The sequence below is a fragment of the Amblyomma americanum genome, chromosome 8 (genome assembly GCF_052857255.1).
Source record: "Amblyomma americanum isolate KBUSLIRL-KWMA chromosome 8, ASM5285725v1, whole genome shotgun sequence".
Classification (NCBI taxonomy): domain Eukaryota; kingdom Metazoa; phylum Arthropoda; class Arachnida; order Ixodida; family Ixodidae; genus Amblyomma; species Amblyomma americanum.
The window spans coordinates 38,830,188-38,851,925 of record NC_135504.1 but is presented as its reverse complement, the minus strand read 5'-3'; the positions used below and the strand labels follow the sequence as shown (position 1 = coordinate 38,851,925).

At 48.9% G+C, this 21,738-nt stretch overlaps 1 protein-coding gene across 1 annotated transcript; it reads left to right on the top strand.

Annotated features, from left to right (window-relative positions):
- The first annotated feature begins 11,747 nt into the window (after positions 1-11,747).
- On the top strand, positions 11,748-14,297 carry LOC144101404 (uncharacterized). The gene is made up of 3 exons (XM_077634553.1): positions 11,748-11,906; positions 12,928-14,087; positions 14,187-14,297. The coding sequence occupies exons 1-2, from the start codon at positions 11,895-11,897 to the stop codon at positions 14,062-14,064; spliced, it is 1,149 nt and encodes a 382-aa protein (XP_077490679.1). The 5' UTR covers positions 11,748-11,894; the 3' UTR covers positions 14,065-14,087; positions 14,187-14,297.
- Positions 14,298-21,738: the final 7,441 nt, after the last annotated feature.

Genomic DNA, 21,738 nt, shown 5'->3' with positions numbered 1-21,738 from the left:
GGCGAAACGGTAAAGCGCCCGTGTGCTGTGCGATGTCAGTGCACATTAAAGATCTTCAGGTGGTCGAAATTATTCCGGGGCCCTCCACTACGGCACCTCTTCCTTTCTTCTTTCACTCCCTCCTTTATCCATTCCCTTACGGACGGTTCAATTGTCCTCCGATATGTGAGACAGATACTCCGCCATTTACTTTCCCCTAAAATCAATTTTCATTTTTTTTCTCTGCAAAGCAGAGTAACGATGGCTAAGCCACCCATGCCGTTCTTTCATATATCAATAGAGCCCTATTTTTCTCTTCCTTAACAGACATTTTTTAACGGCCTTGAGCCTCCCTTTCTAAATGAATAGGTAATTCGTTCGTACATTCATCCATTCATGTACAAACATGGCGCGTAAACAATGCTTGACGCGCACAACAAAGGCGCAACTGGTAAATTCCTAGGCTTCAATACCGCTAAAACGTGCTCGGAATGCAACGCAGTTTTCGCGAAGCCATCATCGCCGACACAATAAGGCGCACTGGTTCGGTTGCGATTTTCGACCGAACCATACCCCTTCAAGAGAAGAGGCGACAGTTCAAACCATGCGCCTTCTTTCCATCTGCCACGCGCAAACTTTTTTTTTAATCAATTAATAAAAGCATGGAAAGCCTGAAGTGAAGGCACGGAAAATACGGAGATTTTTTCTCCTGATCAAAAGGAAAGAAATGGCACTAATAGCTGTCCCACACCCCATTGTCATGTGCATGAACGCACTCATTGTATTCTCTTTAAGACGCGGTGGCTCAGTGGTTAGGGCGCTCGTCTACTGGTCCGGAGTACCCGTGTTCGAATCCGACCACGGCAGCCGCGTTTCGTTGAAGGCCAAACGCTAAGGCGCCCTTGTGTTGTGCGATGTCAGTGCACGTTAAAGATCTCCAGGTGGTCGAAATTATTCTGAAACTCTCCACTACGGCACCGCTTCCTTTCTTCTTTCACTCCCCCCTTTTTCTCTTCCCTTACGGCGCGGTTCAGGTGTCCGCCGAAATGTGAGACAGATACTGCGCCGTTTCCTTTGCTCAAAAACCAATTTAAATAATAAATAATTGTTTTTCTGGGGAAGGAAATGGCGCACTATCTGTCGCATATATCTTTGGACACCTGAACCTCGCCGTAAGGGAAGGGATAAAGGGGGGAGTGAAAGAAGAAAGGAAGAATAGGTGCCGTAGTGGAGGGCTCCGGAATAATTTCGACCACCTGGGGTTCTTTAACGTGCACTGACATCGCACAGCACACGGGCGCCTTAGCGTTTTTCCTCCATAACAACGCAGCCGCCGCGGTCGGGTTCGAACCCGGGAACTCCGGATCAATAGTCGAGCGCCCTAACCACTGAGCCACCGCGGCGGGGCAAAAAAAAACCGCTTTCCAGTTTTAATTCTTTTAACAAACAACACGACAACCAAAGCGATGCATTGTGCTATTGCGGCATATGCCAGCAAATAATGTGTATTTAAAGCTAATGTGTTCTCATCTGTGTTTTATGCATGTTTAAATGCGTATGTATAGGTTTAGGCCCCAGCAAAAAGACCACCAGATCAAAGAAATACTTTAAAAAAGTATGCCTCAATGAGCGCTTAGAAAAATCAAACAAAACTGCTCCGTTTCAGTGCTCCGCCCTAGGAACAATTGGCATTGTCTTCAAAGGGCTCTCCTGCCGATCCTCCACCTTGCTCAAGTCGACAGGAACGCATTCAAATCCAAAGCTCCGACACGGTGAACGCCTCACCCTCCCGAGATTTCAGAAATTAGTTATGACGAAATGAGAGAAATGACACAGTAACTGTCTGACATATCTCCGCGGACACCCGAACCGTGCCGCAAGGGTTGGGGTAAAGGAGGGAATGAAAGAAGGAAGGAAGAAAGAGGTGCCCTAGTGGAGGGCTGCGGAAGAATTTCGACCACCTGGGGATCTTTAACGCGCACTGACTGAGAGATTATTGAAGCATATCACATCAGAAAAGCAGGTGGTCAGAGTGTCAGCACCACTTCCTTGTCTCTTCTTGATAATGAAATGGCGTTTTTGGATCATTGCGGTTGATTGCCACGAGGCGATAGTAGCGTTATACTTAAGCTTTGGTGCTCTCAATAAAAAACAGTTGGAAGTGCAGCATTCGTCCTGTCGTATGTGTGTCTTTTTCGTCCCCGTTTTTTCGTGCTGCTTCGTTTTCTCAAGATTTATTATTACCAACTGGCCCAAACTTCGGAGCTTTTGTATCAATTCTAGTAAAGCAAGCAGCTACGCTCATTACTTCAACGCCTTCGAGACGGTGGCGGCATCTTCATTTTTACTCTTGTTAACCTACCTGGCGCTCTGGTAAACCCCGCATACAATACTACACAAGCAGACCACCTGTTGCCAGTTCTGTGCATTATATGCCTCAGACAGGCCGTTTATCGTTTATAGTTTTAGCTAGAACCCAAAGTCGAGCTTATCCGCTCTTCAAAATAATAATAATAATACTTGGTTTTTTGGGGGAAAGGAAATGGTGCAGTATCTGTCTCATATATCGTTGGACACCTGAACCGCGCCGTAAGGGAAGGGATAAAGGAGGTAGTGAACGAAGAAAGGAAGAAAGAGGTGCCGTAGTGGAGGGCTCCGGAATAATTTCGACCACCTGGGGATCTTTAACGTGCACTGACATCGCACAGCACACGGGCGCCTCAGCGTTTTGTCGCTGTTCAAAATCACAGGACAAATTTTGATAAATGCAAGCGATTGAACTCTTTTTTGCAGCATGAACAGTGTGCGTCGGCTTGTGGGCGTGTACATTAAGTGAGAGGAAAGAGCGTGAGTGGCTGGGAACCAATCTACATTGAAAGGCTACGCTCGGCTCAGTCTAATCAATGCATGCCATCTGAAGACAGAGAGAGAATTTATTGGCAGGAAAGACTGAGATCCAAAGGACGGCGACTGATCTCGCGTCTGAAAGGCTGCATTTTTAAGGCAGTCAAGGTAGGCCACGAGGACTCGCATTCTTGAATTGTGCGATCGCCGAGTCCGGAAGTTGATAAAAAAGAAGAAATAGAGAAAGAACAAAAAAAAAACATCGTTGAGAGAATGAACGCTAGCCGTCTCCCTCTCCCTCTTCTTGCCTAAGTAGGTGATGGTGGTGGTAGTGGTTTTATTAAAAATAATAGTAAAAAGGAAGGAAAAGATTTTTGCTAGCCCCGGCATCTGCTATCGATACTGAAGCACCTGAGCTGGGGCAGCGGAAATAAAGGACAGCAGGCAGAATGAAGAAATGAAATGAAAGAGGTGAGGGGACAGGAATAGAGGACAGGGGAGAAGTAATATGTACAAACTATTTACAAAATAAGAAATGTGTCCAGGTTGTGCGCGTGATTAGTTCATTTTAGAGGAATTAAATCACACACGCGCACAGCACTGTGTTGGTTATAACTGTAGTGGGGCGTCCAGTTATTAATCGTTCAAGGTAGAACTCGCGGAGCGTTCAGTCACTTCGTGTAACTACCTGACGGAGAACAGACGGTACGTCAAGCCCGTGTGTTCGAGGAATGCACAGAGGCTCACCAAAGTTCGCTCACGGGTGCGCGCACTGCCCTGCGGCCACAATAGCGTCTTGATGGAGTCTGGTAGTATGCCCTGCGCCCTATAGGCCGCGAGCATATCACGACGAGCATCGGCGAACGCGGAACAGCGAAGGAGCAGGTGTTCTAGTGTTTCCACTGCACCGCATCCGTCACACACATCACTCGTCGCGATTCCGTGACGCACCCGTCGTTCCCCGGGTCACACGCAGCCAATGCGCGCGCGGAGGATCATTGCACGTTGCGACCGTGTAAGTGCGCGACAGCCGGTGACACTGTCGATGCGCTCACCTCCCGCGATGCGTGGGTCGGGGTGCTAAGTGGGTGCATTATCTCTTTTTGGTTACTTCTCACAAGAAATTTGATTGGAAAAAGAAATCTACAACTCTGATCAAATCGGTGACAACTTGGAACACTGCCGCATTTAAGGAAATTTGATACATAAAGTGTGATATATAAAGATGCATTCTGCTTGCAAACCAGAGCTGAAGATACTTCACCACTTAAACAGGTTTTCACAAAAACTGCATAAAAACAGGTATAAAAGAACAGGAGATACTTCATTTGCGTGCAGTGATTTCTATGGAAAGAGTTAACTTGTACTGCTTGCCTGTGGGTTCGTGTCAGCTCTTCTTCGAAAAGCGACGGCAGTCAACTAAAAGAAGTGATTTTTTGTTGAAGGACTCTTTTCTGAGATTTCGCCACCGTGCTATGCCGCTTTTAGTGCCACCTAAAATCAAGTTGACCTTTAAAAAGCACAATTCACTCCCAACTCCCTATCCCTTATCATGCTGCACGGTTGGCAATCGTTCTTTGAGGCGTTTCCAAGTTCAAGTTTCCCAGATTGTGCGCTTGTATTCCTGGCACGCGCATGAATAAAATAACTTGAATCCTGAAGTAGCTTAAGATGATAAAGATCAATAAAACATCAAATAAATAAAAGAAGTTGGGCCTACGAAAAGGAATTACGTTGGTATACAAAAACAGGCTTGGTTTCTTGGGGTTTATAACGTCCCAAAGCGAATGAGGTTATGAAGGACGCCGTAGTGAAGGTCTCCGGAAATTTCGACCACCTGGGGTTCTTTAACATGCACTGACATCGCACAATTACACGGGTCTCTAGAATTTTACCCCCATAGAAATTCGACCGCCGGAGCCGTTATCGAACCCGCGTCTTTCGGGCTAGCAGCCGAGCGCCAAAACCACTGAGCCACCGCGGCGGCTGGTATACGAAAACAGCTCGAACAGAAGCAGAATGGACGCTATGTCTAGCCGCTGGGCAGAGTCAGTGAGGGGGTAATTTTAGAGCAGTGGCTGCATGATTACTTCTTTGAATTTATTTATGGCAACGCATGCACCATTGTATGCAATGGATACTGCTGCTCCGAAGAAAAGGATCTGGATAGGATTGAAGTAAATAAGATGAGAATTTGCATAGATGTGACGAGTCAACAGGAAGTGTTAACGACGGAATTACTATAAAGGGACTCAGTAAAGTCAATAAAAATAGAAACAAAACTACAGGAGTGAAGGTTCCTTTGGTTGGGCCATGTGAGGAGGACCGATGAAATATATACCGGATGAAGGGTGCTTGATGTCGTTATTGAAAAAGGGAGCCAGGGGATCCCCATATGGAAAACTCGCGGAGAGAGATCTTCGGAAGAAAAAAGTTCAAATCCAAGAAAATTAAATCAAATCAATTTATTTCGCACAATAGTAAAAAGCACACAAGCGACTCATCTGGGCCCTTAGCCTTCTCGGCTATACTTTAACCCATGCAGTGAGTACAAAAAATGTAGCGAGACAACTGGATATTGTACATTACTTTCATGTACTGGTATAATAAAGGTAGAATAGTTACATACAAAAAGAAAAGAATAAATACACAACAAAGTCGGTCAGTGGAGACATTTGATAATAGAAAGTTGTTGAGGATGCCATTAGAAATAGCGACATCACGAAGACGAAATGCATAATCGTAAGGAAAAAGACACTGGTTATTTTATTAGACTGTCCAAGGACAGGGGAATCACAGGAGGGCAGGGGTAGGTTACAGGCGTGGTTCTTTGAAATTGAAAAACTTATTAGCAGCAAACAGCGTGTGACAACCCCAGCATATTATTAATCTTTTAACAGAGCGTTACTATAAACGCAGATGACGATATATTTCTTTTTCCGTAGAAATGTTCCTAGGACACCTCCGGATTAGAGCAGTCAAGTGATATTCGCGACGTCACATTTGATGGGAGAATATTTCTGCTGGGCGAGAACGCGCAGTCAGTTTATGCAAGGGTCCCGCCGTTGCCTATAGTTTTGCAAGTATTGCCTTTTCTTTTGCCCCTAGAAAAAGAAAACTACAAAGCTGCAGCAGCAACAGAAAACTGTCACAGTTCAGCGTCGTGCCCCGGTAAGAAAAGCACGAAGTCTACTGAGGTGACTCAGAGTTCTTTTTAATGATGGAAAACAAGCGGTACCACCGGCGCCCTACGCCCCCTGGCAAACTGAACAAAACCAAGGCAGCCAAATTATGGGCCATGCAACCCAAGATGCTTTAGAGACGACTAATATTTCGCTGAAACTCAAGTACGAGAACTCCGCACAGTTTGAAAAGAAATCATCGTCACCATGGTCACCAGCCGAATTTAGTTGGTCTTGCGCTAGCCGTATATTTGTAATTCTGACAAGTTTTTAAATCTCCTCACTCCACATCAGCCTCGACCTACCCCTATTGGGTTTAAGTTACGCTGATATCTATTCGGACACTATAATAGGAGACCGCTCCAAAGTCCTGCACTATACTTGCCTTGCCCGAATCGACTCCATTTGATCAAAGCTAGAATAGCCTAAATTCGTTTTACCACTATAATCCACACCTTTACTTTGTCTCATCATTTTCCCGTCGATGACTCGCTGCGCAGTTGTTAACCTCATTGGTATCATTTCGTCAGGCGTCAAAGCAAAGCAGATGTGTTTAAAACGACGACTTACCAGCCAGGCCTCAGAGTCCAGCCTAGCTGATAAGTCACTGTTAGCCAGTCCGACCCGTTCCTCTGTTCCCGAGGCAGCACGGTTGAAATGACGTCCGTGGTGTCGTCAAGAGAGCTGAATGCCTTCGCGAGCCTTCGCTCCTCTGTATCTCAGCTAGCGTCTGCCGACCCGCGCACCCAATCTTCAGAGCCGTTACGTCACGCCAGCAGGCGTTCCTGTAGCGAGCAACCAACATCCGCGAAAGCGCGACCGTCTAGTACGTCTAAGTGCATGCACCCGATACATATCGAACGGCTCGTTAACTTCGTAAAGAGCCTCATAGACAATCATAGAGCCTTATAGACCCGCGCCACGACAGGTCGTCTACACCGGTCGGCTCACGTGCGACCGTAATCAATTAGCGAGGGCAGGCGCTCTTTCAACGCCGATGACTCGATGCTAGCCTATGCTCTTTTGCGGCTCTGCGTATTCGATGCATAAGCGGGGGGCTGTTGAAACAGCCGGCGGCGTTTGGTTGGTTTGGTGGTTGTTTGTGAAACATGAAGGCCGTGTCGGAAGTGCCGTGTGCTGCGCGTGTGCAAGGGCTTCGGCAGGCGTCGAAATAGAAATGTGTGACTCCTTCCTTTTTCTTTCTTTTAGTGCCGGGCTGTTGTTTCTCCGGAAGCCTTGAACGACTTGAGGCCCGTCCCCAGTAAGTCGCCACCCGATATTGGCCACGTCGTTGGCCGCATTGTGGGTCCGCGTTGGTGAGGGCCGATTGCTGTGGCCTTAGGTGACTCAGGACCCGGTTCTTAATTTGCTTCCCTTTAATCACTGCTCCTGGTTGCCATCTCAATGACGCAGCAGCAGAGTATGCAGCACTGAGAAGTGTTTTGTGCTTGGATGACAACGTCCCTTTCCAGACGTTCAAGGTGGCAGCGTCAACTATTCATATTCATATAGTGCGCATGGCACGTGAGTCTTGGCCTCGCTGAATCATAAATGTAGAATTCTGATCAGGAAACCGCGTGACTGATTTCGAGCGAATGCACCGTTTTTGTCAACAGTTTTTGTCAATGCACCGTTTTTGTCAACCAGATTATATGTTTTGCTTCTCAGTCGCGTAGTAAATCTATTATGCACCTCTCAAGCTCTAAATTTCTGTAAGGCAAGTACAACCCTTGTCTTTACGTTTCAAATCGTTTTTATTTTTCAAGGAAGCCATATAGGCTCCACTGTACGAGAGAAAAGCGGATCAAGCAGCCTGGTTATATTTGGCAACGACGGCCCGTATTTGCCCTAAGAGCTCCCGGAGGCCATCTAACTGCGCACGCAGGAGACACCCCGCAGGTCTTAAACGTGACAGGACCTACAAAAGCTTGAGGGTAATAACTCAAAAGGGGGTGATATCACGCGAATTGAACAATATTATACTGGAGTTCTAGCTGACATGTTCTGCAGTTCTTTTTTTTAATAGGCTTTTCAGGTTAAAATATCCCTTTTTTCGGAATAGCATTGCAAGTGGTCTGATGTTTGTCTGTCTGTTATTTCCAGGAAGAAAGAAAAGGGAAGTGCACAGGCCTGCTCACTGGCTCAAGCCGAGCCACAATTGCTACCACCACGTACAGATAGTAGGAGAGTTGAAAGATGGGATAGAAAGACAGGATAGTAAAGACGCGCTAAAGACAAGGCCGATCCCGGAGGTAGTGCAATACCGGGCCAACAGGTGGTGGGAATGAAACATCCTTCAAACTCCCCGCCACATTTCCAAAAATAACTCCAATTGGACCCGTAACAGATACTCTACGGGGTCCGGACATTCGCTGCAATGCATCAGAATACACCTAAGACATGCTAACTAGTAGACTGGTTAACTAATACTAGATAGTTAACTTTTTAACTGTCACTCTTAGTCTCCTTGTTTATTGAGAGGCATGTAGAACACCGTAAGCAATCTCCATATACCAGTCTTGAAAAATTCGATGACGCAGGTACCGTCCAAACTGTGTCCCAGAGAACTTTGGCTACATCGGGCCAAAATATAAGCGCTTTTGAGAAGCTTGCAGGCAAAGCTGCCCCTCCAGTGCACGTAACTCTTCGAAATCACCAAAATTTGTTGGGCCATAGCGCCGAAGGTACCTGCGCTTTCGAAATTGTAAAAAACTGGTATGGATATTACTTGTAGGGGCGACGCGACTCTCAATAAATAATGAGACTAACGATAATGGTTAAATAGGTAACTACTTAGTATTGGTTAACCAGTCGAGCAGTTACCACATCTTAGCTAGTAACTCTGCAGTACTCTGATGCGCTACATCGCTAATAGTGCTATGCCGAAAAAAGCGCTCTTCCAACTCGAAACGGCATTTTTTTTTAAATTTAAGATCATCTTAGGTGAAACACTCGATAGAACGCAGGCGTAGAGCACTGTTGGAAAATGAGAAGACGCAGGAAGCTTCTATTTAATTGTTAAAATAGTTCCGTTCAGTGAGATAAGAGATTATATATGAGTTTATGCAGCTGCGAGGAACAAAACACTCCCCGTACTTAACCCGACCTACGACGGCCACACATTAAGTTAGCATTACAATGTGGTTGGGACGCGAGATTCAATAATAATAATAATAATAATAATAATAATAATAATAATAATAATAATAATAATAATAATAATAATAATAATAATAATAATAATAATAATAATAATAATAATAATAATAATAATAATTGGTTTTTGGAGAAAGGAAATGGCGCAGTATCTGTCTCATATATCGTTGGACACCTGAACTGCGCCGTAAGGGAAGAGATAAATGAGGGAGTGAAAGAAGAAAGGAAGAGAGAGGTGCCGTAGTGGAGGGCTCCGGAATAATTTCGACCACCTGGGGATCTTTAACGTGCACTGACATCGCACAGCACACGGGCGCCTTAGCGTTTTGCCTCCATAAAAACGCAGCCGCCGCGGTCGGGTTCGAACCCGGGAACTCCGGATCAGTAGTCGAGCGCCCTAACCACTGAGGCACCGCGGCGGGTTTCAAGAATAAAAAAAAAATCTTAGTGGGCGCTGCTATCGGACAGGACATGCTGTTCCTTTCAGAAACGCACCTACATTACGTGGCTGACCCGAGTATGAAAACACTCACACATCGCGAGACAGCTACTGGTAAAATGTCGAAAGTGTCCACAACCAACGCGGCTGTTTTCAAAGCTTTCGTCAAAATCTTTACAGCCACGGAAGTCACTCAAAATGAGGCCGGCGCGTAATGCACACATGTAGTTGCCACGACGCCCTTACTAACCATAGAGCGCCTTCCAAAGCCTTTTCGAGCACGTGATCAAATTATAAGGCCGTAATATTGATGAACGCTGCGACACAAATAGCCTAAATTAAGCTCGAAAGCTACCATTACTTCGCGAAGTACGGCAGATTAGAACTTCCGACCGGTAGGCACACACTTGTGTGCCTCGCATTATTTGCACAAAACACAGAACCTCTTTGGTGCATGGAAGTTGGTGATATGAACAAGCCCCTAGCTTCATGTGACACTGTGAGTTGAAAGGGGTTACGCGAATTTACAAACGTATCGCCGTGGAAATTGCTGAGAAATTATCTAGTCTACTTTAGCTCTCTGGGAACGGTTAACGTCATGAGCGGACAAAGGAAGATCGCTGGGGAGATAACTAAATTGATTTCCGGTAAAGATGAACAGTAATCTTTTTCCGACCAAGCCGAAGAGCTATGCTGTAGAAACGAAAAGCAGCAGTCTAAACAGACAATGCGATAAAATGACGGATTAAACAAACGTTAGGTATTCATAAACTGCGAAGTTTTGGAAACCTACTGGAGATGCTACGACAGACATGGACGAAGCGAACGAGACACGGGCACACTGTAAACTGCGGAGCTTACGAGAACCGTCATGCACAATACCCCAGCGCTCCGAAACCTACCAAGTGCCGAAAGCACGCGCAACACATTTTGTTCGGATAATAACTTCGCACGAAAGCAAAAGGCAGTGCTAAACTGAGGACAAACTGACTAGGAACAGTATGCATAACTCTGCACTGAGGAAGGAAGCAATGCGAAAAGGATGCAGAAACAGTTTACGTTCCACAAGACGCAGTTTATCCACACGCGATGTCTTCGTGCCCGCTGATCCTTAGGCATGTACCGAAAGTGTGCCGAGTCGTCGGGCGGCAGCGCAGAATCCGCGTCGCCCGGCGGCGCAGGTCTCGATCGGTCGCCTACCATCCTGACCTCGCCCTGATTTCAAAAGTGAACTCCCTTCCGTTGAGCGCGCGTTTGTGCCGCACGAGGCGGCGGGAACGCAACACCAATAAGACGACAGCAAGAGATAACCAGAAATAAAGATGGGGGTGGTAGGGGGGGTGGGGGGGGATGGGGAGGGGCAGAGGGATAAATGAGCAATTGAAAGTGTATCAGGAGGAGGAGAGGAGGGGATAAAACGGCTTCCTAAGCCGACACGAGGTGCAACCGTCCGAGAGAGAGAGAAAGAGAAAGAGCAGAGGACGTATCTTCGCCACGCGACTCCTACAACGCTATCGCCTTGTTTCCCGCACGGCGACGCCTCTCGTAACCCATGCGTCTTCTCGTTTCACACGCGCGCTATGCGCAGCACTAATCTACTATGCAAATCCGCCTCGCTCTCGGAGACTTCGCGAGCGACGGCGTACGCACACTGAATCGCTCCCGCACGAGGTACCCCCGCCCAAAGAGCACGGTCACACGCGGCGACAGCCATCTCCAACGGAAACTGAGGACTCCTCGTAAACAAAAGGATGTCACCTTGCGCAGTTATTCCCGCTCGGTACCCCAGAGGGGAGGGAGAGGCGAGTGCCCTCCACTCTACCTGCTGGGGGAGATAATGGTTCTCATGGAACGGGGCATAAGTATAATGTGATCGTTGTAAAGTATCGAAGCCCAGCTTTCGACGCAGTCCCCTCCTTGCCCTCAACCTCTTCACATCTTCATTGCTGGCTCCCTTCCCCCTTTTTAGGCTTGTGGCAACTTGTGCCCCGCGGGACCCTGTGGAAGGGGGGGGGGGGATGTGTCGACGCCAAGATGCCGCCGCGTGCCACGCCATCGTGAGGCTTTGCGAGACGAAGGTTCTTCCCTTATCGCCGATCCATCGCCCTCGAGCGAAGACACTGCACGCCCATGGCGGCGCTGGCGTGCGAGCGCGCCTCCCCTCACGGGCAGATCCGCATCCTCAGCTAGCGCCCGGCCGCCAACACCGCGGCGAGAGGTATATAAAGACGGCCGCGCTGAGCGAAAGACATGGCACTTGCTCTCCTGGCATCTAGTCGGAAGAGAGAACCAGCATGAACGCTCTGGTAAGTGCTCGGCGACGCGGCAGGGCGACCAGCAATCGTGGGGACGGCGACACTATGGATACGTTACTCAGGAACCGACGTCGCAGCGAGCTTAGAGCTCCGAGAACGATTCCGAAGCTCGTTTCAGCGGCGAAGATTCGCAGAACTCAGCTCTCAAGCTTAAGTTCGAGAAATGGAACGAGTCTCGCTGAAATGGAACTTTAAGGCGGAGCTTAACGCTTTTAACGCATGGCTGAAACGCCTCTTAACGCGGACGGGCGCGCTCAGGTCTTGGGGTTCTGTCTCGTATCACTATAGACAGGAATGCGCCTCCAGATCGTGGAGAGAAATTAAAGCATTTGCGTCAGCGAGCTATTCCGTTAAATTAGTGCATTAGAAACTACCATGAGCACAACCATGTTACTCGAATACCCGTAGCCAAGTAAACTCCTTAGACTCATGGGAAGCGTTTAAGAAATGGAGGTAGCAAAACTGACAATAGACATTAAGATGCTGGCTTGAATGCGTGTTCCTGATTATTTAGAATCTGTTGTTTCAAGCGGCATTCTGCACCAAAATTTTAGTTTCTCATTCTCAACCAACTCTACTTCGACAAACAATGCACCTAACCAAAATTAATCAAGCTAAGGAGTTAATAAGCCCTTCGGTAGGCCTGGCCTCTGGTCGGTTGCAACAAACGTTGCATCGATGGAAGTTGAGGCTATACTGCACTTACTGACGATTACTAAAGCACATATAATAGAGGGAAAGCAACAGTCAGTGTTTATTCCCGACTGCACATAGAAAGTAAGCTCACCTCAAAGGCCCATAACTATCTTCTAACCACCCAATTAAGTGGGGAGATAGCGTTGGGAAACTAATTCCTGTAGTATGAAAAAATTCACTGGTATAGCACACGTTTCCCAGCTAACTTTACATGCTTATGCACGCATCGTGAACAGTATTCTGACATATCAGCCCCATTCCAAGAATACTGTCTCCGCCGTTTTAGTGAAGAGATGTGTTCATTGCCCTCATGCAGAAGACTGTCGTGTTCCTCGGCCTCCTGGCCACCGCCTTCGCCGGCGGAGTCGGCTATGGCTATGGCGGTCTTGGCTATGGTGGTCTTGGCTATGGCGGTCTTGCCTACGGCACCGGCCTCGGCCACGTGCTCGGCGGCGGACTCGCCCTCGGACACGCCGTTGCTGCCCCGGCTGTGACCGCTGTCCACCACGCTCCGGCTGTCTCCTACGCCGCCCCCGCCGTGGCCGCTGTCCACCACGCCCCAGCTGTCTCCTACGCTGCGGCTCCAGCTGTGGCTGTCGCCCGCCCGGCTATCACTGTTGCCCGCCCAGCCTTTAGCTACGCCGCGGCTCCCGCCGTCTCTTACGCCGCTCCAGCTGTGACCGCTGTCCACGCCGCTCCGGCTGTCTCCTACGCCGCTCCAGCTGTCTCCTATGCCGCTGTGGCTCGCCCAGCTGTTGCCGTCGCCCGCCCAGCCATCAGCTACGCGGCTCCCGCCGTCTCCTACGCTGCTCCCGCTGTGGCCGCTGTCCACCACGCTCCGGCTGTTTCCTACGCCGCTCCCGCTGTCTCCTACGCCGCTGTTGCCCGCCCAGCTGTCACCGTCGCTCGCTACGCGGCTCCCGCCGTCTCCTACGCTGCTCCCGCCGTGACCGCTGTCCACCACGCTCCGGCTGTTTCCTACGCCGCTCCCGCTGTCTCCTATGCCGCTGTGGCTCGCCCGGCTGTCGCCGTCGCCCGCCCAGCCATCAGCTACGCGGCTCCCGCAGTCTCCTACGCCGCTCCCGCTGTCTCCTACGCCGCTCCCGCCGTGACCGTCGCTCGTCCCGCCGTGGCCGCCGTGCACGCCGTGCACGCTGCTCCCGCTGTCGCCGCTGTCCACGCTGCCCCCGCCCTGAGCTACGGCAGCACCTTCGGACACGTTCTCGGAGGCGGTCTTGCCTACGGCCACGCTGTCGCTGCTCCGGCTGCCGTCGCCACCACTGTGCACCACGCTGCCGCCCCTGTCGCCACCGTCGGCCTCGGCTACGGACACGGCCTTACCTACGGTCTTGGATACCACGGTCTTGGCTACGGCCTCGGCTACGGATACGGTCTCGGAGGCTACAACTATGGCCTTGGCGGCTACAGCTATGCCCTCCGCAAGAAGAAGTAAATGCTGAGAGTAAGGATCTAGACGTAAGTTTACGGCTTTTGGGTCTTTAGTTCTTTTTCAAAATGCATTGTGTGCCTAGCCAAGTGCAGTTACTAATAATGGCTTACCTGTGCTTCTTTCAGGACACCACTCGGAAGGATCGCGTCAGGACTGGCTGGCAGGACCTGCACTTCAGACTATTTATGCTGGTTCTCCGTGTTCCGATAATAAAAGGTTGTCAAATTGAAAACAAATTTGCCTTCGCCAGTGCTTCCTTCACATTTATAATGCCCATCTGACCTTTTCCTATCTGGTCATATCAGCGGTGTAGCCTCTTATGAGCTAATGAGTTTTGAATGCGTAAAAGAAAATGCAGCTCACTTCTATGCCCCAAATGTTGTTGTTGCATGGGCAGCTAAGAGTTCATATCTGAGCAAATAATGATGTGTTGGTTCACATAAGCGCTTGCTGAGATGTGCACGACAATTTAAAATCACGGGTTTTTATAGAAACGGTTTATGGTTTATGGGTGTTTACCGTCCCAGAGCGACTGAGGCTATGAGGTACGCCGTAGTGAAGGGCTGCGGAAATTTCTACCATCTGGGGTCCTTTATCGTGCACTGACATCGCACAGTATACACGGGCCTCTAGAATTTCGGCTCCATCCAAATTCGACTGCCGTGGCCGGGATCGAACCCGCGTCTTTCGGGTCAGCAGCGGAGCGCCATAACAAATGAGCCACCGCGGCGGCTCTTTTATAGAAACGCCTGATCGATGTGACAAAACTAAAATAATAAGCGGTGGGGCAAAATGGGCTGCTAAGATTGGGCTTCTACCTGCACCGCAGAGCGCCTTGCTTTGGGGCTAAAATTGATTGAAATGACTGTAAGATAGAATAAGCACTGAGAAAAAGAATGCTGCTGGCAGGAAGAAAAATGGGCTTTAGGAGCAATCATCCTGTACACACGGGCCATATAACTCAATCATAATAGCATCTAAGGGTCACCGCCTAGACGTATTACCGTATTCCGATCGACACTAAGAGATTCGCATCGCAGTCCTCTCGAACGGAGGCTCAGTGGGGCAAGGACGCGAGATTTAATACAAAGCCTAGTCGTCTATCTCTTCCCGATCCCCGCCTCAGAGACGGCAGGCAGGAAATGGATTCCGCAGCCTCGACGTTACTGGCATCGCTAAGAGGTGTACCGGCGCTCCCTTCCAAGCTTTATTTTGTAGATTCCCAGAGCGTGTGGATATCCTGAAATCAGCATCCGCGCGTCGGCACGCACGCACGCACGCGCGCGCACACACACACACAGACACACACACACACACACGCGCGCGCGCGCACACGCACGCACGCACGCACGCACGCACGCACACACACACACACACACACACACACACACACACACACACACACACACACACACACACACACACACACACACACACACACACACACACACACACACACGCACGCGCGCACACACACACACACGCTTGCGCACACACACACACGCACGCGCGCATACACACACGCGCGCGCGCACACACACACACGCGCGCGCGCACGCACGTACGCGCGCACACACACACACACACACACACACACACACACACACACACACACACACACACACACACACACACACACACACACACACACACACACACACACACACACACACACACACACATACACACACACACACACACACACACACACACGCACGCGCGCACACACACACACACACGCGCGCGCGCGCACGCACGTACGCGCGCACACACACACAAATCCCTTCAGTAGGTGCTTGTTTATTTTTTATTTTATTTAAAATACACTGCAGGCCCAGTGGAGGCCCGTGGCAGGAGGGCCACTACGAGAACAACAAAAAAATTACAAAGAAAGATATGAAAAAAAACAGCAATTGGATGAACGGACTCAAAAACCTTACAAGTTTGCTTTTGGCCACGGAAAGTGTGTGTATAAAAAAAAAGTTCCTTGTGCGACAATTTCAATAAGGAGCGATAAATAAGATGTAATTCAGGGACGAATGGGTTCTATAACGTAATGTACTAGTCCTAGTGAAATATCGTACATGGGAAGTCTTTGCTGCCGCGAATACGCACATATAAGTCTTTCTTGGGGGGTGGGATGGAAGTGTAAGGAAATGAGGGGCTCGTTACCGCATGCGTATGAAAGAAGCCAACAGTCACCGAAATCAAGGAATTTGGTGGTGGTGGTGAACATTTATTATTTACAAGGAGGTGTTTGGGCCCAGGCCCTATGGCCCAGGTCCTCACAAATCTAGGTGGAGCTCCAATTCCGGAGCCCCAATGGCGTCTAGCGCCGCTCGCGCCCTGGCGACCAAGGTCCGTTGGGACTGCAGGTCATGGCAGCTAAGCAGCGCCGCCTCCCAGGCCTCCCTAGAAGGGTGGGAGATGAATGATTGAGAAGGGTGGGGATTGGAAGGGCAGGCCCAGACCATATGGAAAACGTCCGAGAACGTCGCTCCGCACAGCCTGCAGCCACCGTCAAATTCTGAATTGAAGTGTTTCAATACTGCCGGGCACAGCATTGCATTTGTAAAAATTTTGAGAAGCCGTTCGTCTGCTCTCCGGAGACCCTTACAGGGTTCCGGAAAGCGACGATGACTGTCCTTATAATATGTAGTGATGTCTTTGAATGTAATTAGATATTGGGTAGGCTCGTAGTAGGCTTCCTGAGCAAGTGTGAGTGCCCGGGGAGAGAGCGCGCGGGCCGCCTGATCGGCTAACTCATTGCCCTGGAATCCCTGGTGGCCGGGAGCCCAGATGAGGTTACAGTTTGGAGGGTCGCTGGACCGACAGCAATTTTGTAGGATGCGCCAGGCGAGAGGAGGTATCCAACCCAGGAATTTGAGCTGTTGTTTAGAATGGAATTAATGCTGTAATTCTTTGTTGGTTAAAAGACAATTGATTAGAGAGTAAAAGGAAAAACAAGCATATACCACCGATGGGATCTGAAGCCACGACCACTGAATTGGTGCAAACGACGAAAGCAAAAACAACACAGCACATATGCAGACAAGGAGCCTTTCATAAATAAAGGTATTCCTACTATAGTGCAGTGGATAAATACGTCTGTTACTCTTGTAACAGACTCTCAATCTTCCCCTTTTTGAACATATTAGGATACTTGCTCTTTTCTTCTTTAGAAGCATTAGGCATACATCAATTTTCTGCAAGTATTCCGAAAGACGTGGTCAGCTGACGGGCACATCTTCTATACTCCTAAACATTTCTACTTTGTCATTGTTTTCGTTGCCTGCATGGACTCTTAACGTATGATCGATCGGTCCATCAAGTAACCAAATTCAGTATTCTGTGAGGAAGCTTTTTTCTTTTAATACGTATTTTACCCAATTTTCGCCGCCCTTCCGTAACTGCCACCTGGGACGTCAGCGCTGACAGTTACCAATAAATTCATGTTATCGAATCTGGTGTGAAAAGACGACGCTTACCAGCGGCCCGTGTGCTGTACGACGTCAGTGCTTGTTGAAAAATCCAAGGTTGTCGAAATTTGTCGGGAGCCTTCCATTACTGTACCCCTTTCTCTCTTTCATCTTTCATGGCACCTCCATCCCTCCTTCATGACGAGTCCCACGCAAATCCAACGCCCAACTGAAAGCGCAAAAACCACTAAGAACAGGTGCTCGTCCCTCACCCCTTCGGACTGTGCTGGTGTAGGCTTGGAACCCACAAACGTTCTCAAAAGACAGGCCCCAAAAGATCAGCAGAAGGCCTAGAATCCCAAGAAGCGAATCGAAACTGACGCGGTGTCGCAAGCTTTCGCAGTTAAAGCCAAACTGGCTCTCGAAGAGAACGAGATGTTCAACAAACTGGAGGCCCGAGCAGATAGGCTAGAAGTGACATCGTCAAAAACCTGCAAAAGAGCAGAGGAGAAAGATGGAGGCAATCAGGACAATACAAACTCAGATGAGCACGATAGCGACTGCGGTTGCACACCTGACAGTGCCCCAACATGGCAGCTAATAATCACGAGATAAACATGTGGCAATGGAACTGTAGATGATTTCAAGGCAAAAGTTCCAACCTCCAGTTCCTTATTTAAAATTTAGAATTAAACAGGACATTATTGCTATCCAAGAACCGATGAGGCCCGTCAGTCTAACAGGACACAAAGCGATATCCCAAAAATACATGCCACGCGAAGCGGGAATGACAGCCCCACTATAGATAGCAACCAACACACGGCCATACAAGACGAATTGGGTGATTCTGAAGCAGATTACTCGGTAACCGAAAATATTCCCGCCAAAAAAAAAGCAGGGGAGCCTATACGTTCTTAATGTATAAAGCTCCCCACAAGGTCAACCTAGAGAAACCCCGGCATTGCTAGATTCGACTACACAACTAACCAAGAAGGGGAAGCTAGTGATAACGGGCGACTTTAACGCGCCGAACGTGGACCTGGGATGCCACAAGTCGTGCAAGGAAGGTAATATACTCTGGAATAAAATCCGAAATAATCAGGACTCTCTCTACTAATCAATTACAACTCGGCGACCAGAACTGCCAACAGCCTTAGAAGAGATACCACCCCGGACCTCACGCTAGCCAAGACTGTCACGAATTCCGCCTGGCGCAACACAGGCGTGCATCTAAACAGCGACCGCTACATCCTGGCCACTACATTTGGCACCGAGAATTAGAAGAAGGAATGGAAGCTAACGAAATTCACAGATTGTGAAAAATTCAGGAACTAAAGGGATCAAACAGCTCCGGCTCCTATCGAAGACATCCAAGATGGGGTCAAATTTATACGTAAATCCATATAGACGCCGAAAACCGCCCCCCGATTCGAGGTTGGCACACATGTAGGAGACAAGAAACAGTCTCATGAAGAGGTGGAAGAGATAAAGACTCAACAGAAGGCTACGGAGTCGAATTCGAATCGCCAAACTCGAATGAGAAATCGAACAACTTGTGAGATAACTCAACCGGTAACAGTGGCATCAAACCTGCGACAGCCTAAACGGACAACTGGGGAGTAAGAGGACGTGACAGCTGCTCCACCACCTTTTCGGCCACACGCAGTCCAAGTTGGCCGCGAAGAGACAACTCGCTACAATCATCCATCAACACCCCGGGGACGAAAAAAGACTTTTTTTACCTTCATCGGGGCAAATACCTAAACACCGCACACGACTGAGAAAAGGACCACATTATTCGGGACAATCGAATCCGCAGCTGGACAAGCCGTTCAGTGGCGCAGATGTCTGGACCGCGCTGGGTGAGCTGAAGACAACCTCTGCGGCAGGACTAAACATAATTACAAATAAGGCGCTCCGTAACCTAGATCTGAAATCTGTTATGACACTCAAAGATTACATCTACATATGCTGGGAGAGAGGAATCATCTCCAGGAGCTGAAAAAAACATGCCAAAATGACATTTATTCCGAAACCTAACAAGAAACTCAACGTGGACAACCTAAGACCCATTTCCCTCACATCCTCTCTCGGAAAGCTCATGGAGCACGTGTTACTGAACAGACTACGGGACTACACCGAAGACCGCAACCTAATACAACACTCCATCGTGGATTTCAGAAGAGGACTCTCTACCCAAAACGGCACGCTCCAGCTATCAAGTCACGTATTCAACCCGTCCATTAAACCACCATTGCAATATTAAGACTTGATCTTAAAAAGGCTGTCGACATTTTACACAATACCATTCTGAAACACCTAGCCGACCTCAACCCATGCGAACGGGAATACAATTACGTTAAATCCTTCCAAGAAAAGAGAACGGTTGAGATCACCATCAGACCACTGAAATCCAATCCTACTCGGCTCGGAAACTGCCGGGCCTTATTGTCGCCCTTTCTCTTCGACCTGGCTTTAATGAAGCATCCAGACAGGCTCAATGCCATTGAAAACATCGGTTGTTCTCTGTACGCAGATGACGTTACCATCTGCATGAACCTCGGTTCCGTAGGGAACTTAGAAGAAGCTCTCCAAGCAGCGGCTGACACGGTGGAGGAGGAGGGAAAACGAGTCACGCACGAATGTTCCCAACCCAAATCAGAACTACGCTTCGTTCGACGGAGCAAAAACCCCGAAGACAGGATCGCAATCGACATTGAGATTCAAAGCAAAAATATAGAAGTGGAGAACATACGGGCTTTAGGACTCCATACCTTCAACACCCCCAGCAGCATTGTAGGCCTCGGGAGACTGGAAAGCTCAGTACATCAGACGGCGCGCATGATGAGGCGCATCGCCAGAAAGAGACGAGGCACGAAGGAGCACGACCTGCGCAAACTCCTTCAAGCCACCTTCATCAGCAAAATTACATACGCTGGTACGTAAATCCATCTTAGGAAGGCAGAAGAACAAAAGATTGTTATCTTAATCGGCACGCATAAAAAACAGTGTTGGGCCTACCTAAATTTGCAGGCAAGGAGAAACTTGTCGCCTTTGAAGTACACAATACCTTTTCTAAACTTAAAGAAGTAAACCTAACCAAACAGACAGCTCGACTCTCCAGGAGTTTCGAGGAGAGGATCATCGTGGATGGAATGGACATCGAAGGGGAAGCTATGGAGGACCATCCAGGCCCTTTGCCTAGCCATATCCGAAAAAAGACGAATAAAATCTCAACCGAAAAAAATTAACCCGCACACGCAACAGGGTCCGCGGGAGGCAGGAGCAAGAGGTACGCATCTACACTTGCAGAGACAAGACTACATCTACGTCAATGCATTCATCTACCAAGACAGCCGCCACAAATTTGCCATCTGCACGGTACCCTATCCTCGAGACTGACCCGGCCACTTCCCCCATGGCCACTAAGATATTCACCTAAAACGCAGAATCCGTGGAAGAAGCCGCAGTTGCATCTGCCGTTGCCTTTACAGACGCTACAGCCATCGTTATAGCCATTCCAACTACGCCATCACCAACTTTGCCAAAGGCCGCATCTCACTGACGGTCAGAAATAACCTGTAAAATGTTGACGGAACGTCCCCCCACCGAGACATTGACCTGGTATGAGTACCGACGCGCGCCGGAAACCAGGAAACGAGGCCTCTCACGCACAAGCTCGAGTTAGAGCCAACCGAGCACTGGACGGTCTGGACCTGGAGGCAACCTGCGAAACGCTAACCTCCTACCACGCCACAGCACACGTTTCAAACTCGGACAAAGGCAATTCCCGCCACCGCACTGCTCCCTCTCGAGGGAGCAGCACGTGACCTGGAGAAAACTTCATAACGACTCCTTCCCCAACCGAAATGTGTACACGCACAAGTTTACTCAAAGCTTTAGCACCAACTGCCATTTCCACAGCGAAATAGTTACTTTAGATCACCTAATATAGGACTGTAAAGTGCATCCTCCACCCCCAGATCTCAAGACTCCTCCCTCAACTGACGCGTGACTTTCAATAAAGGCCAGCGACAACCGAGACACTCAAGTCAAGGCTGTCAAATGGGCCAATGCGGTCCGAGACCTGAATGGTCTGGACTTCCCCATCTGGCAACCACTGTACTGTTTTGGTCAATAGTTTTTACTCACTCACTCCTCATGACGATGCAGGTGTCCACGCAGACTGAGACGGGGCCTTTCCTTTTCTCACGGCAACTGTTTTCAATTTTTTACCAATGGTACACAGTGGAAATAT